General features: G+C 39.1%; 1 protein-coding gene and 1 pseudogene across 1 annotated transcript; both read left to right on the forward strand.

The window, feature by feature from the left end:
• The first annotated feature begins 599 nt into the window (after positions 1 to 599).
• On the forward strand, positions 600 to 9,312 carry LOC139943209 (monocarboxylate transporter 12-like). Its single transcript, XM_071940023.1, has 5 exons — positions 600 to 706; positions 3,374 to 3,608; positions 4,873 to 5,013; positions 6,777 to 7,613; positions 9,178 to 9,312. The coding sequence occupies exons 2-5, from the start codon at positions 3,377 to 3,379 to the stop codon at positions 9,303 to 9,305; spliced, it is 1,338 nt and encodes a 445-aa protein (XP_071796124.1). The 5' UTR covers positions 600 to 706; positions 3,374 to 3,376; the 3' UTR covers positions 9,306 to 9,312.
• Positions 9,313 to 12,304: 2,992 nt separating this feature from the next.
• Positions 12,305 to 13,621, forward strand: LOC139942698 (uncharacterized; annotated as a pseudogene).
• Positions 13,622 to 15,241: the final 1,620 nt, after the last annotated feature.

Consider the following 15,241-nt stretch of genomic DNA (forward strand, 5'->3'; position numbering starts at 1 on the left):
AAACAGAAGGGGAAGCAACAACATCAACAGCAACGGCAACATCAACATCAACATCAACATCAACATCAACAGCAACAGCAACAGCAACAGCAACAGCAACAGCAACAGCAACAGCAACAGCAACAGCAACAGCAACAGCAACAGCAACAGCAACAGCAACAGCAACAGCAACAGCAACAGCAACAGCAACAGCAACAGCAACAGCAACAGCAACAGCAACAGCAACAGCAACAGCAACAGCAACAGCAAAACAACAACAACAATAATAATATTGTAGCGGAAATGCAATTGACGGACATGTGACTGTTTAGTGTAGTATTTGCATGTGTTTGCTGCGTGGCTGGGCGATCGATGCAAGTGGGCGGAGCTTGGCACTTGCAGTGACTCAGGCTGACATGATACGCGTGCGCAGTGAATCAGGTAAGCGGGGTGCGCGTGCGCAGTTAGCAAACTAGGACCGCATGTGTGTAGAGGCGTGGCACCGGGGGTTGGCGTGGAGCGCATCACGAGTCAGTGTGTTTAGTGAAGTGACTCGAGCAAGACTTGGTATAGTGTTTTATTGTGTAGTGAGACCATCGTTTAGCTAGAGTACGTGTATTGGGTGATTGTCTTTGGGTTAGGGTTCATTGTCAATTTAAGGTCTTAGTCTTGTTATAGTTTTAAGAGTCTGTTTGGCGGTGCTGTCGACGTCGGACGATATACGATCGTAAGTTTGAATTGATTGCATTTATTTGGGTTATCTTGTATTCTTGCAATTTATGTGATATTCCAGGGTGTCTCAGGGGTGTCTATTAATAATAATAAACAACTACTATCAAATCAAAATTTGGCGAAACAATTATTAGTAAGCGAATATTTATTAATAAACAAATTACAAAATTGCCTAGTTGGGCCCTCCCAACTATTCTGCCTAGTTGTGTAACGGACAGTGCCTTTCACAAAACAACACGAAAAATGAAAGCATGGTTAAACAATGGAATCAATGTGTGATGAATAGGTTTTCAAATAGTGGTTTAATCCAAACGAGGCCTGTTTCTTGGTAATTTTACCGAGACGAAGTCGAGGTAAATTATAAAGAACTAGGCCTTTGCGGGTTTATTATTATTATTATTATTATTATTATTATTATTGGTTTATTAAAAATCAAACGTAGCAGCCAAAAGGCTGAATTGTGTTTAGTTTTACAATATAAAACTACATTCAAACATCAAAAACCAGCAAATATACAATACGAGATTATAAAAATAGAGTAGATGAGAATATAAAATTAAAAAACTGTAAGTATATACATTACAAATATTTACACAATGAAAACAAGTTATCTACAGGCCAGAACAATTATTGGTGATTGAGCAGCTCAACTAGGGAAGGGATGCAACTGTTTTTGAAACGGTTAGTCCTACATTTAATTGTACAAAGTTTATTGGAATTTCTCAGGTTGTTGTTTCTAGGTGGGGGAAGCCATTGTTTATATCTGTTAGAAGTGAGGAGGGATTTACCAAAATTTACGAAGAGCTGCTCAAGTGTAACATCCATGGCAGGGAGGCCAAGCTGGGAATAATCTCAGCAAAAGACTTAGTTTCACAGTAATCGTAGGACAAGATAATACGAAGAGCCTTGCGCTGCAACTTTTCAAGGCATCCAAGTTGAGACTTCGTGAGGCTTGAATACCAGACTGGGCAAGCATACTCAATAGTTGGTCTAACATACATAATATATACACTCAACAAATCAGCATTAGAAGTGCAGCACCGTTTTAATTGGCGCAGAAGGTACAATTTATAGTTGAAGGCTTTGCACATTGAACTTATCTGGGTATCCCATTTAAGATTACTCTGTAGATGAACCCCAAGAATTGTCATACAGCTTGTGTTAGTGAGGTAGTACAGCTGGGGTGCGTTGGAAACAAATACTCAAAGCTTGACACTTGGGAGGATTGATTTTCATGTTGTTAGTGTCAGCCCACTGTTGGAGACAGTCTAATTCGTTTTGCAAACCAATAGCATTCTCAGAGTTTTTAAAAGACTGGCTAAGGGTCATGTCATCTACATACTTATAGTGAGTAACCTCTTGATGATCAGTGACAAAATCATTAAACATGACCAAAAAGGCGATCGGTCCGATTTTGGTACCTTGTGGGACACCGGCTTTGAACAATTAGTTGAAAACCACTAGTTGAAACTCGATTCAACACACTTTGATTCCCATTCATAAATACCTTTTAGGTCAAAGACATCATCACTGTTTGGTCAAAAAGTAAAATAATTGCAACAAATATAATGTTTAAATGATTTATTTCAACACAACCCCCCTCCAGCTATGAAACGGTAAAGCCCTCTGCCGCCCTCGGGTAAACAACTCCTTACAAGGGAATGGTGTGCGCATCGCGCGTATTTGCGTGGTGTGGCAAAACTGTTTCAGCCGTTGCTCTCGATCAATATGAATGGAGAAACTGTCTCAAAAGAACATGTGCAAGGTCGCGTGTCACACCCATGAATTAACACTTGTTACCGGTCATGAAAAAAAGGTTTACATCCACCCACGTGAAGCGCTCTACACCAATAGGAATAGCGAAACTGTCTGAGGTATTTATGAATAACAAATAAAATTGGTCCTGGATACAGGTAATGAAAGGTATTTACTTTTGTATGTTATATTTGTTTGTCTTTTTTCGGACACTACAACAATTATAACAAACGGCCGTCCAGGGAAAGCCAAAAGTAAAACAAAAATGTCAACAAACACATGTGCCCTCCCAAACCATGTGCATAAAAAAGAGTTAAGATTGGAAACAACACTGGAAATAAATGTATCAGTACACATACACTTTCATACTCTAGATATTAAGTTTACACTGAGCTATTGCGCAGCCAGCGACTGTTCCATGTGCTTGTGTCTACGGTACGGTAAACAATTCATGAAATGTGTTAAAATGCAATGGAATAATACCAGCATATATAGCTTGAGGTGAGTCGTCAACCAATACAGTCACCATTAATTTCGAAGCCCCATATGATTTTAACACGCTACACGTTCTTAGAAAAAAAAACGCAGGTTGGACTTGGGGTATTTTCTTTCTGTATCAACTAAATTTTGCTTTTGTATTTACTTCACATCTTTATTAACTTTTACTCCTCTTTTGTTTTCATCTCAAAGCGCATAGGGACTTATATGTGATTGTGATATGCGCTCTACAAAAATGGTTCATTATGTGAGATGTAGGTTGGTGATACCAATGATACCATTTACCATCCATAACGTTACATTGACTGTGTCTGAAGAACATACCTGTAACCAGTTGTTCTCAGTGAGATGTTGCTTATGAGTTCCTCAGTGCGCCTCTTGTTTTGTTTAATCTCTTCTTGGTCCATAGAAAATGGCGCATGGCTGCTTGGAGAGCGTTTCGAACTCTTTAAAGGAAACCATACGAGATGGCGGTATTCATGGTTGGATTGCTGTGTTGGGTTTATTTACGTGTTTTGCAGCAAGGGTTGGTGTGACCAAAGGTCTGGGTATGATGTTACCCACCCTACAGGAACAGTTCGTCACTTCCACGTGGTTAATTGGCTGGATGGTTGCTTTTGTTTCGTCTGGTGGGGCGTTCTCGGGTAAGTTTATCTTAAATATTGATGTACTTTTAATTAAACTTTACTGTTTATAAAATAGTTTATTTAAACTTATCTCTTTGCTTATTTGTGTACAAGCCAGTCACAATATGAAACAGTTGGCCCAGTCCACAGTTATTAAGTTAAACTTTTGTGTTTATGGCAAGTGTTGCTGTATTGATTGTTCCCTTGTGGATTTTCATCACTTTGTTGCTCTGTACTCATCATTGTTTTGTTGTCTGATTTCCAAATGAATAATAATACAATAAATATAAATAATAATATCAATTAAAAACTAGACATTAGGTGTTTGTGAACAAACACAAAGCTGTTCCGTGTTGTTTTGCTTGGACCATGTGCTCAAATGACCAAGGAGTCTATAACTGAAACAATTGAAAATAGGTTGTGTATTTCTTAAGATATGGTCTCACTTCCGGTTGACCCGGAAGTATAGGTCAACTTGATGTCAAGGTTTTTTTTTAAATGAATGTCCATGCCCAATGAGTTTAAACATTGGTCGTGTAGTTCTTGAAATTAAGGTGCTGCAAAGATTTCCACTGTAACTTGTCAATAGAGGGCGTTATATAAGTTGAGTGGTATCAACATCTCCTTTTTTTAAGGCAAATAATGTTCAACTGAATTGTTTATCCCCAAAAGTTCAATTAAAAAGTTGAATGAATGTAAAAACTTGTATTTTACTCAGGATTGTTTGATTTGTTTGGTTTATTGAGTACATGACAGTATTATTAGAGTCCATTATCATGTGACAAACTCCTTAGGATGAAATCCCTGTATTTGGTAGTTGGTTTGATGTTTGATCTAGTACGAGTGGATTTCACTGAACTCATAACCACCAAACTCTGTGCTAATGATTACCATTTTCCACTTACTGTGTATTTCAAACATCATGCATGCACACAGGTTATGCTGGGCTAACAATTGAGAAATAATAACAACAACAAAAACAACAACAAAAACAACAACAACAACGACAACGACAACGACAACAACACTGGCAACGGCAACGGCAACAACGGCAACGACGGCGGCGGCGGCAGCGGCGGCAGCGGCGGCAGCGGCAGCGGCGGCAGCACCAGCAGCAGCAGCAGTAGTAGTAGTAGTATATCGACGAAAACAATATCAACAGCTAAAAAAAAAAAGATCGCCTGGACGGATGTAATATATTGTAACTTTGTTCAATTATACTGCTGTCACAATTATAATCAATGTATCATCGCCATGTTTTTTGTTCTTCTTTTCTGAGCAGGGATATTAGCAACGCCACTAAAGGAGAGATTTGGCGCCAGGACTGTGGTGATAGTGAGTGGAATAGTTGCTGGTATCTCTATGATAACTGCGTCATTCCTATCCAGTCTGTACGCAATCACCTTCCTCCTTACTGTTTCAGGTAAAACGTTGCTTAAAATTAACATAAACAAGTTGGATTGAGCTAACAAAACAGTTGCTGACATTGTTACCACTTTATGCAACACACTATATGCATAATCTGACAAACCTGTGTAAGTTTGAGATCGATCGGCCATCTGGTTCACGAGAAAAAAAGTAAAACAAAACGATTGCACATTTTGCATAACACCAAAGCAAGCCTATCGGGAGAGTGTATACACTACAAACAAATGACCTTGTTGAGGCATATTGTCCTCTAACTAAATGTTTTACTTTTTTGATTGGTCGTTTTCGCGGGTTTAAATGTTTGCAGCAGAGATTGTACAGTACGGAGCTTTTAAAGGGACATGCGTAAAAACAAAATTGCGTGCGAACGAAACAAATAATTGGGTGCAAACAAAAACAAGTCCAACGAAGATTTTGATCGTACGCAAGCACATTTTTAGTTCGCAACTGTTTTCGTACGCACGCGTATTTGTTGCGGTTGAACGTAGATTTATTTGTCAGCTCGCATATTTGTTTTTGTTCGCACGCAACTTGTTTTCATTTTTTTTTCACGCATATTATTCCTTAAGCTCCGTATAATAGAGCAATAATGTCTATCGGTCAAACCACACATCAGCTGGACTAACAATCAAGACACTGTAATTGCAACTACATTCAACAAACAGTATGAAGATAGTATGGTATAGTGACTTCTTTAAATTCTACTTCCTGAGGTGCTGAATTTTTTTGAGAACATAGTAAAACAAGTCACGAAAATAACATTAACGGACATTACGAAACATGTGAAACGTCTTTACGTGATACTGGTTTACTCATTCATAAAAACAATTGCAGCACCTTAGCAATTAACATATAAAGGGAAAGTACGCGTTTTGTAATTACTAAAAACAAATATTAACTCAAAAATTTACTTGGTAACGAGCATTGGAGAGCTGTTGTTAGTATACAACATTTCGAGGAACGGCTTCCTCTGAAGTAGTATGTATTTTGAGAAAGTGTTTATTTCTGACTTGAATGTTAAAAGACTTTAAGCTATAAGTATTTTATTTCTAACTGAAAGCACACAAATTTTGTTATCTTTCATCTTTGTCTTGCAACTTCTATGACCAATTTAGCTTAAATTTTCACAGGCTTGTGATGTTATGCTTATGCTGGGATACACCAAGTGAAAAGACTGTGCTTTGACAATTAACAAACGTGTACCTTCCCCTTAAAGAGAGTGGACACTATTGGTAATTGTCAAAGACCAGTCTTCTCACTTCTCACGTAAAATAACAAACCTGTGAAAATTTGAGCTCGATTGGTCGTCGGAGTTGCGAGATAACTATGAAAGAAAAAAACACCCTTGTCACACGAAGTTGTGTGCTTCCAGATGCTTGATTTCGAGACCTCAAGTTCTAAACTTGAGGTCTCGAAATCAAACTCGTGGAAAAGTACTTGTTTCTCAAAAACTATGTTACTTCAAGAGGGAGCCGTTTCTCTCACTGTTTTATACCTCTCCCCATTACTCGTTGACAAATGAGGTTTTATGCTAATAATTACTTTGAGTAACTACAAATAGTGTCCACTGCCTTTAAAGGTTAACTTTTTATTATCATTATCTTAAAATGGTGTGAGTGTAATTTATGTAAATATGTTGACATTGTTGAAAAAAGTACCTTAATGTTTAGAAAATGTTGAGTATACTTTGTTCCCTCAGCTCTTCAGAGGAATGTTAAAAGTTAAAACTCTTAACATATTTCGTATCTTACTATTCAGGAGCAGCAATTGGCATCACTTACATAATATCGAAGCATCTGGTTGGAAGTTTCTTTACCAAATCACTCACAACAGCCTACGGCTTGGGGTCCATGGGCTCCTCCTTTGCCTTCATTGCTGTTGTGCCATTGATACAGCTTTTCCTAGATATATACGGCTGGAGAGGAACAATGCTACTACTTGGAGCATTATTATTACATATCGCTGTTTGTGGAGCTCTGATGAAACCACCTGCAGCTAGTGGGAGTCGAGATGGTTACGAAGCAGCTCTCACATACGAGGAGCAAGAGACCGGAGAAGACAAAAGGGCACCAAACAACCACTGTGGCTGTTTTAACAAAGTATACTTATTCACTCGTGAAACATTCCAGCGTGGTTTGTTCTCATCCACATCATTTTGGTTTATTGTATTTATATCAACTGTTCGACTAATCACTTACTGTGCTTGGTTAGTCTACTATGTGCAGTATACTACTGTGTATAAAGGATTCACAATGGAAGACGCGTCGAATTTCATCGTTGCTTATGGAATTGGAAGAGCAGTAGCCTGCCTTATGATCGCCCCTATAATTCAGCAAGTGCAATTTGTCAGCAAATACACCTGGCTGGCTATAGCTGTACTTATACTTGTCATTTACTATGCTGTCGACCCATGGTTGATGTCTTACTGGCCAATTACTGGAAATGCTTGTATCTTTGGAATTGCTTTTGCATTGACTTCCATACTCATAGATGTTGTCATAAAGGAAATATTTGGTAAAGAACAGCTGGGCCATGTTCTTGGCTGGATGGGATTTATGACTGGTTTGTCCATAATCCTTCTCCTATATGTCCCAGGTGAGTTTTTGTGTTAAATGAACACGCTGCTTTGGATCGGACAAGTTGGTCATTGAAAAGCGTTTGTAACCGTTTGTTATAAAATGCATATGGGAATTAATATATTTTTAAATTGGAATACAATGATCCACACACGTTTGCGTGTTTGCGTGGTTTTCCTTTTACTTTGCGACCTAACACAGTCGGCCGTTTATGTGAGTCAACAATTTGACCCCCATAAAATGGCCGACCGTGTTTGTCGACGAGGTAAAAGGAAAACCACGCAATTCGAGTTATACTTGTGTGGATCATTATATTATACTTTTAAAATATCTTTATAATCATATGCATTTTACGAACGGTTACAAAAGCTTTTCAAAAACAAACTCGACCGATCCAAGGCAACGTGTTCCTTTAATTGTTAAACCAAATTCATAAATACCTCTGACAGTTTCGATATTACTATTGGTGGAGAGCACGTCGCGTTTTTTTAAACGCTTGATTATGACCAGCTGGAGTTGTTTATAACTGATTTTTCGGATACGTGTGAGCGGGTTAGCCCACACTTTCGTTCCCAGGGGTGATCGATCTCGCCGCGCCTTTTTGACCCATGACTACGAGGATGCATACAACACTACTAGGCGCACGAATGCATATCCGAAAATGGTCTCTGTCATCAAGATAAGACACATGTACAAAGCTCAAGGAAATGACGTCGGTATATTTCGACATGCAAATATCGTCCTGATTAACACAATCAAACTAAGTAGGATTTGAAACTTTGCGTGGTGGAAATACGATATAGAAAGGTTTGCGGTAACACCATGTAATGACTTTCTCTATTGAGTTGGGGTGGTTCTGAAAAGAACCGTTGGTTTCAACTCGACGTTTCGATAAGTATGCTCTGATCGTCTTCTGCAGAAGACGATCAGAGCAGAAGACGATCAGAGCATACTGATCGAAACGTCGAGTTGAAACCAACGGTTCTTTTCAGAATCACCCCAACTCATTAGAGATAGTCATTACATGGTGTTACCGCAAACCTTTCTACAAGCAAACTAACCCAACATATTGATAACAGATTCGTAAATGATTGATAAACGTTCTGCATCGAGTATTTTGTGAGGTGTCTTGGCCGAGTGGCTATATTCAAGTATGGTCAAAATCAATGGAGTGTGGCTTCAGGTCCCGGTAGTAAAGCTTTTGTCCTTGAGCAATATACTTTACTAATGTTTCTTTTCACCAAGTGTTATGTATCTGGCAGTTTGATTTGTTGGTAAGAAAAAGCCTTCGGAGCGCTACCTTTTTCCAGGGAACGGATACATATGAAAGGGGTGTTATTGCCCCGATGACCGGGGCAATATAGTAAAGCGCATTGGGACGGTAGTTGTAAAATTCACTATTGTGTTGTTTATATTTAGTAGTTTTGTCGGGATGGATCCAAACCACTCTCTCGATCAACAAAGCTCACGGCTACACTGGCGAGCTGATGAAATAATGAGTCGCAAATTAATGAATGAATGAACGAAACAGTAAATGAAGGTATGAAACTTAAACATGTGTACGTTTTGTTTGTGCCCACCAGGATTGATATACGACTTAACTGGAGACTACACCGTGGCCTTCAGTCTAATGGCTGGTGCACAATTACTGAGTGTTGCTGCTGCCTTTTGGTTACACTGGAGGCATAAAGGAGAGAAGAGTTTTCGATAAAGACGCCACGCCGTTAGTCTTGTCATGACAGAGTGTTAGCAGAGAATAATTTGGGGGTATGCCGCTTCTCGATTGACCCTCGCTAACTTTCATTTTCCTTAAAGTAACAAATACTGAATGGTGATTGTGGAAACATATTGAAATATTTGTGTCGACAATTTCAGTGAGCGTTATCATCGATTTTTCTTTTTAATCGATTTCATGCTAAAAGTGTCATCGGTGTTGTATTTTTTTTTTCGCGTGTTTTGTATGGTGGATTACATAGTGTTGGCAGTGCCAGCCACTGTTTTATAAACCAATATGTAATGCCCCTTTGACTTATCATTGTTCCATCGTCTTTACGACTTCTTCTGAACCCCTTTTAAACCCTTCTCATCCTGTCCAATAAACTAGAGAGCTTTCGATTTTGGGACGGTAGGAACACAGAGGACGGGAGGTAGCGTTAAGGCCGAGTCACACAGTGACTGCAGCGATAACTAAAATGTTAACGATAACGACGCAAAGAGGAGACATTGTATTGGTTAATTAATTGCTCTACACAGAAAACGCCCATGCTTCAAGGGCGTGCATTTCTAACGTTCTCGTTTCCATTCTCTTATAAAGGCGTGTGCTCACGATTGAACGCCCCCGCCCTGTATGATGTGGACCGCACGGTAACATACTTGGCTTGAGTCCCATTCCAATGAGGTTCATTTTATGTCCAGTCCCATCATCTTGACACCAGGAAAATTTTGAGCGGCCGGCATCCCCAGCCATATGCCTGGCCATTCTCGGGACCGGGTGGTGTCATGTTTACGCGTTGTTGTGGTTTTTATTAACTGCACCGAACCGTGATCTTGTGAGCCCTTTCACCGTTAGACTTGATTCAATGTCCGTTCTCGTGCGAGAGGTCCCTTGTCACATCCGCCGCCACAATGTAGCTACACTGGTCCCGAGAAAGGTACGGAACAGTTTGGGGGTGATCGGCTGCACAAAACAAATGTTCATTTGTGGGCGATGGGACTGAAAAAAAACTGTCACGGAACTGCGACTTGAGTCAAGTCAATGTCAAAAGGAACAATAAAACAACGTGTGCAAAATTCTACGATTTGTTCTTCTCCAAATCATGATAAAGCTGTGTTGTCCTTGGTATGGGTGGTTCATGTTAAAATGGGTTGATCCAATTGTGTGCGAAGGTTGAAAAAAAAATAATATAATAATTAGTTTCCTTTTGTGTAAGGGTTTTCGTGGAGAATTATTTGTGAGCCGGGAATTTTTGCAAAAGAGCTGGACAACACCTTATTGGGAACTATACAAGGTAATAAGCATTTTAGTTTGTTTAGACTGAGTTGTCCGCATGAATATAGTCTGATTAGTGATCGATAACTAATACGCAAAATCACCTTGATGTTGCAGTGTTAAAGTAGGTCGGTACAGTGACTGTGTAATTGCCTTCGACGCGTTCCTTTTAGAGAAAACAAACGGAGCGGAACAAATTGACTTATTTTATTTACTGACGTGCATGCAGCTATAGTACAAAAACAATTACGCTTGTCACCACGTAATTGAATTGTAAAAGTAGGTCGGTACAGTACCCTTGGATGTGAAATTGCCTCTGTTGTGTTCCGTTTACAAAACTAAATAAATGGAGCGGAACAAATTTACTTCTCTTTTCTGACGTACATGCAGCTATATAGCGCTAAAGATCTCATAACAAAAACAATTATGATTTCCACCACGTAATTGCAGTCTACACACCTCGGTATTGTGCCACCTTGGCTGTTAATTGTTTTTTTTTGCAACGTTTTTTTTTACAGAAAACAAATTGAGCGGAACAATTGCTCTCATCTCGGTTCTGACGTGCATGAACCGCTTTTTATTCCAGTAAAAACCAAAACAAATACGCGAACAAAAAACTTTTAGTTTCTCTGTAAACGTATGTCGGTTTTAAGAGTCAGTCAGCGTATAACAATATTTGTGAGCATATGGGTGTGTATTCGTTTATCTTCCATGGGTTGACCCCTGTCTACGTCTGCCCAGGTACGTTCGAATAGCTTTGACGGGGCTCACCCGGGTCGGCCCCCAGTGCCCTGCTTGTGGAGTGGGTCACTTTGGTGACCTGATGAGTATGCCATCACCACGAGAGGGCGAGTGTGATCGTTCGATTAGCTCTATTTGCGTTATATATGCGTTGTTATAGTTTTGGCAAACGCTACAGTGTGACTTGGCCTTACAGACACTTGACACCATTGTAAATTGTTAACACACAGTCGGTGTATCTCACCATATATTTAAAATAACAAACCTGTGAAAATTTGAGCTCACTCGGTCGTCGTTGTTGCGAGATATTTTTGAAAGAAAAAAAAACAACCTTGTAACACGTAGTTGATTGCTTTCAGATGTTTGATTTCGGGACCTAAAATTCTAAATATGAGGTTTTGAAATCAATTTCGTGGAAAATTACTTCTTTCTCGAAAACTACGTCACTTCAAAGGGAGCCGTTTATAACGGTGTTGTATACCATCAACCTCTCCCCATTACTTACAAGAAAGGTGTTATGCTTATAAATATTTTGAGAAATTACCAATAGTGTCCACTGCCTTTAAATAATAGGCCGATACAGCGTCCTTGGCTGTGTAATTGCTTTCGCTACGTTCCTTTTGCAGAAAAACAAAAGGAGCATAATACAGTGATTTGGTCTGAAGCACACAGGAAAACCTAATAAATTGTATTACACACGCAATCGAAATTGACCCATAATTGGACAGCCAATCAAAACCCGCCACAGTCGTCTGTTTCTTTATAGACAAGCCTTAAATACTGTTTGGTCACTCGTTTCTATCTCACTGCTGTGAATACGGTGAACGGTGAAGTCAATGAGTGAAGCTTACTCAATTACACATGTGTGCAGCAACAACTTCTGTTCAATTAATTGCTTAATTTGAAGAAATATATAAATAACTGCCTGATTCATTTCTTCTAAAAGTTATTACGAATAATAGTATACACAAACGATCATCATGGAAGTCATTATCGCAACTTTGTTTATGTTTGTACTGATTCAAACATGCCATGGTGCAAACCCACAGCGGTTCATCGAAACATTCTACTTGGCTGAAAACCGTGCCTTACTGAATCAAGTGTTTCAGTTGAAGACTGTATCTTCTTCTGTGATCTGTGGGCGAGACTGCTCTTTAAACCCACAGTGTGCATCATTCAACTACCAAATAGATAACAATGGTTGTGCATTTAACAATATCACCAGAGCAAACAGCCCTGTTGACTTTATCGAATCACAAGGAAGTGTCTACTATGATGAAAGGGTGGACACTTTTTCTTTTTTCCGTTCCGAACGTGAAGAAGTATAGCAGTTGTACTAAGTTATATCAAGCCGGTTACCGTGACAATGGCATGTACAAAATCTACCCTGCAAGTCTAAATGCTGGGTTACAGGTCTACTGTGATATGGAAACAGATGGAGGAGGCTGGATCGTCTTCCAGAGGAGACACGATGGCTCTGTTGACTTTTACCGCACCTGGTCTGAATACGCATCTGGCTTTGGTGACATGCAAAATGAGTTCTGGTTGGGGAATGACATCCTGCGTGCCCTTACTGGAACGGGTCAATGGGAGCTCAGAGTAGATATGGATAATTGGCAGTCCACTGCAGTTTGGGCTTCTTATGGTGAGTTTGCTGTTACAGGTGACAAGTACACTCTCAATGTTGGTTCATATGATGCTCAGAGTACAACAAGTGATTCAATGTTTGGTCATAATGGCCAACCATTCACAGCGAAGGATCAGGACAATGACGGAGATACCATTGCCAACTGCGCAGAGCTATGGGAAGGTGCCTGGTGGTTTACAAGCTGCTACATGTCCCATCTGAATGGTAAATACTATCCACAGGAAGATGTTCCATTCGGACGTGGAGTAAAATGGGCAGGTTGGTGGTATGGATCAGATTATTTCTCCCTGAAGAAATGCAGCATGAAAATACGGCAAGTTTTGTAACTCATTAAACGAACAAGCTTTACTTAAAAAGACACAGGACAACTTCGGTATTGCCATCGACGTGTCTCCTAATTTGGTATATCTCAACATATGCCCAGCGTAACAAACCTTAAAAAAATGAACTCAAATGGTCGTCGAAGTTGCATGATAATATTGACACCAACAACAACACTTGTCGCACGAAGTTGTGTGATTTGAGATGCTTTAATTCGATACCTTAAAATCAAATTTACGTGTTTAAGTGAGAAACAACCTCTTTCTCGAAAACGACGTTACTTCGGTGGGAGCCGTTTATCGCAATGTTTTGTAATATCATTGATCGTCAAGAAGTAAGTTGTTATGCTTACAGTTATTTTAAAGGAAGTCGTTGCCTTGGATCGGGTCGAGTTGGTCTTTGAAAGGCGTTTGTAACCGTTTGTTATAAAATGCATATGGGTAGAAAGATGTTGTAAAAGTAGAATACAATGATCCGCACAAACATGCTTCGAAATTGCACGGTTTTCATTTTACCTCGTCGACTAACACGATCGGCCATTTAGGGGAGTCAAATTTTTGACTTCCATAAATGGCCGACCGTGTTAGTTCGCACAGTAAAAGGAAAACCACGCAATTTCGAGGCAAACTTGTGTGGATCATTGTATTCTACTTTTAAGACATCTTTCCAACCATATGCAATTTATAAACAAAGGTTACAAACGCTTTGTATAGACCAACTCGACCCGATCCAAGGCAACGTGTTCCTTTAAGCAATTGTCAATAGTGTCCAGTGCCTTTAAAGGCAATAGTGGCATATGTAGTTGACTATAATACCAATATTCTCACTTGGTATAACCCAACACTATGCATAACCAAAAACATTCTTTAAAAATGTGACCCATTTGGTCATCGAAGTTGCAAGAGAACTGCCGGCTTTTATATGCCTACTAAAATGTGCAGCTGGCGTTTTTGATTATTTTTGTGAGAAATTACTCATCTCTCAAAAACGTACTTCAGAGTGAGCCGTTTATAAATAATATGTTCAATAGCTCCCTGTTGCTCGTTAACATTTTGTTGAGACTTGACATAACACTAAATTGAATAAACACCAATGGTGTCTAGTGCCTTAAATAAACATTATGAGAACGAATTTACAACTATTTATATAAGTGATCATCGCAAAATGCATCACTGCCCCAAAGTATTCAATCTGAAGTACCTTGATGACTGATTTAATAAATAAATTAATGTCAGAGATAACAATGATATAAAACTCATTGATTTAAAGGTACACGTTGCCTTGGATCGGTCGAGTTGGTCTTTGTAAAAGGGTTTGTAACCGTTTGTTATCAAATGCATATGGATAGATGTATGTCGTAAAAGTAGAATACAATGATCCACACAAACATGCCTCAAAATTGCACGGTTTTCCTTTTACATCGTCAGATAACACGGTCCGCCATTTATGGCCGACCGTGTAAGTTCGCAAAGTAACAGGAAAACCACGCAATTTCAAGGCAAATTTGTGTGGATCATTGTATTCTACTTTTAAAACATCTTTCTCACCATATTCGTTTTATAACACACGGTTAATTTTTTGTTTATAGACCAACTCGTCCGATCCAAGGCAACGTGTTTCTTTAACAATTGGAAGTAGTCGAGTTGAAGGAACATGTGATTGGTGACAACAGTTCCTAAATAATTGGTTTGTACATTCTAAAATAAATATCCAGTGCAGATTATTTTTTTTTTGTTAACATTTTGACTCCAAAAAGGTACAAGTTTTCCGAACAAACACTTGGTCGTTTCCAACCACCCTGTGTTTAAAGCGGGAAACCCGTTGGAATTCCGAGTGTTCTGGTCAACTAATGTTTGTTGTAGAAATGAATGGCATGTAGTATAAAAAACAAAACAATCAATAACACAGCAAAATATTACCCTTTTTGTTAATCAATGTCTATATAATA

The sequence above is a fragment of the Asterias amurensis genome, chromosome 10, assembly GCF_032118995.1.
Source record: "Asterias amurensis chromosome 10, ASM3211899v1".
In the NCBI taxonomy this organism is placed as follows: domain Eukaryota; kingdom Metazoa; phylum Echinodermata; class Asteroidea; order Forcipulatida; family Asteriidae; genus Asterias; species Asterias amurensis.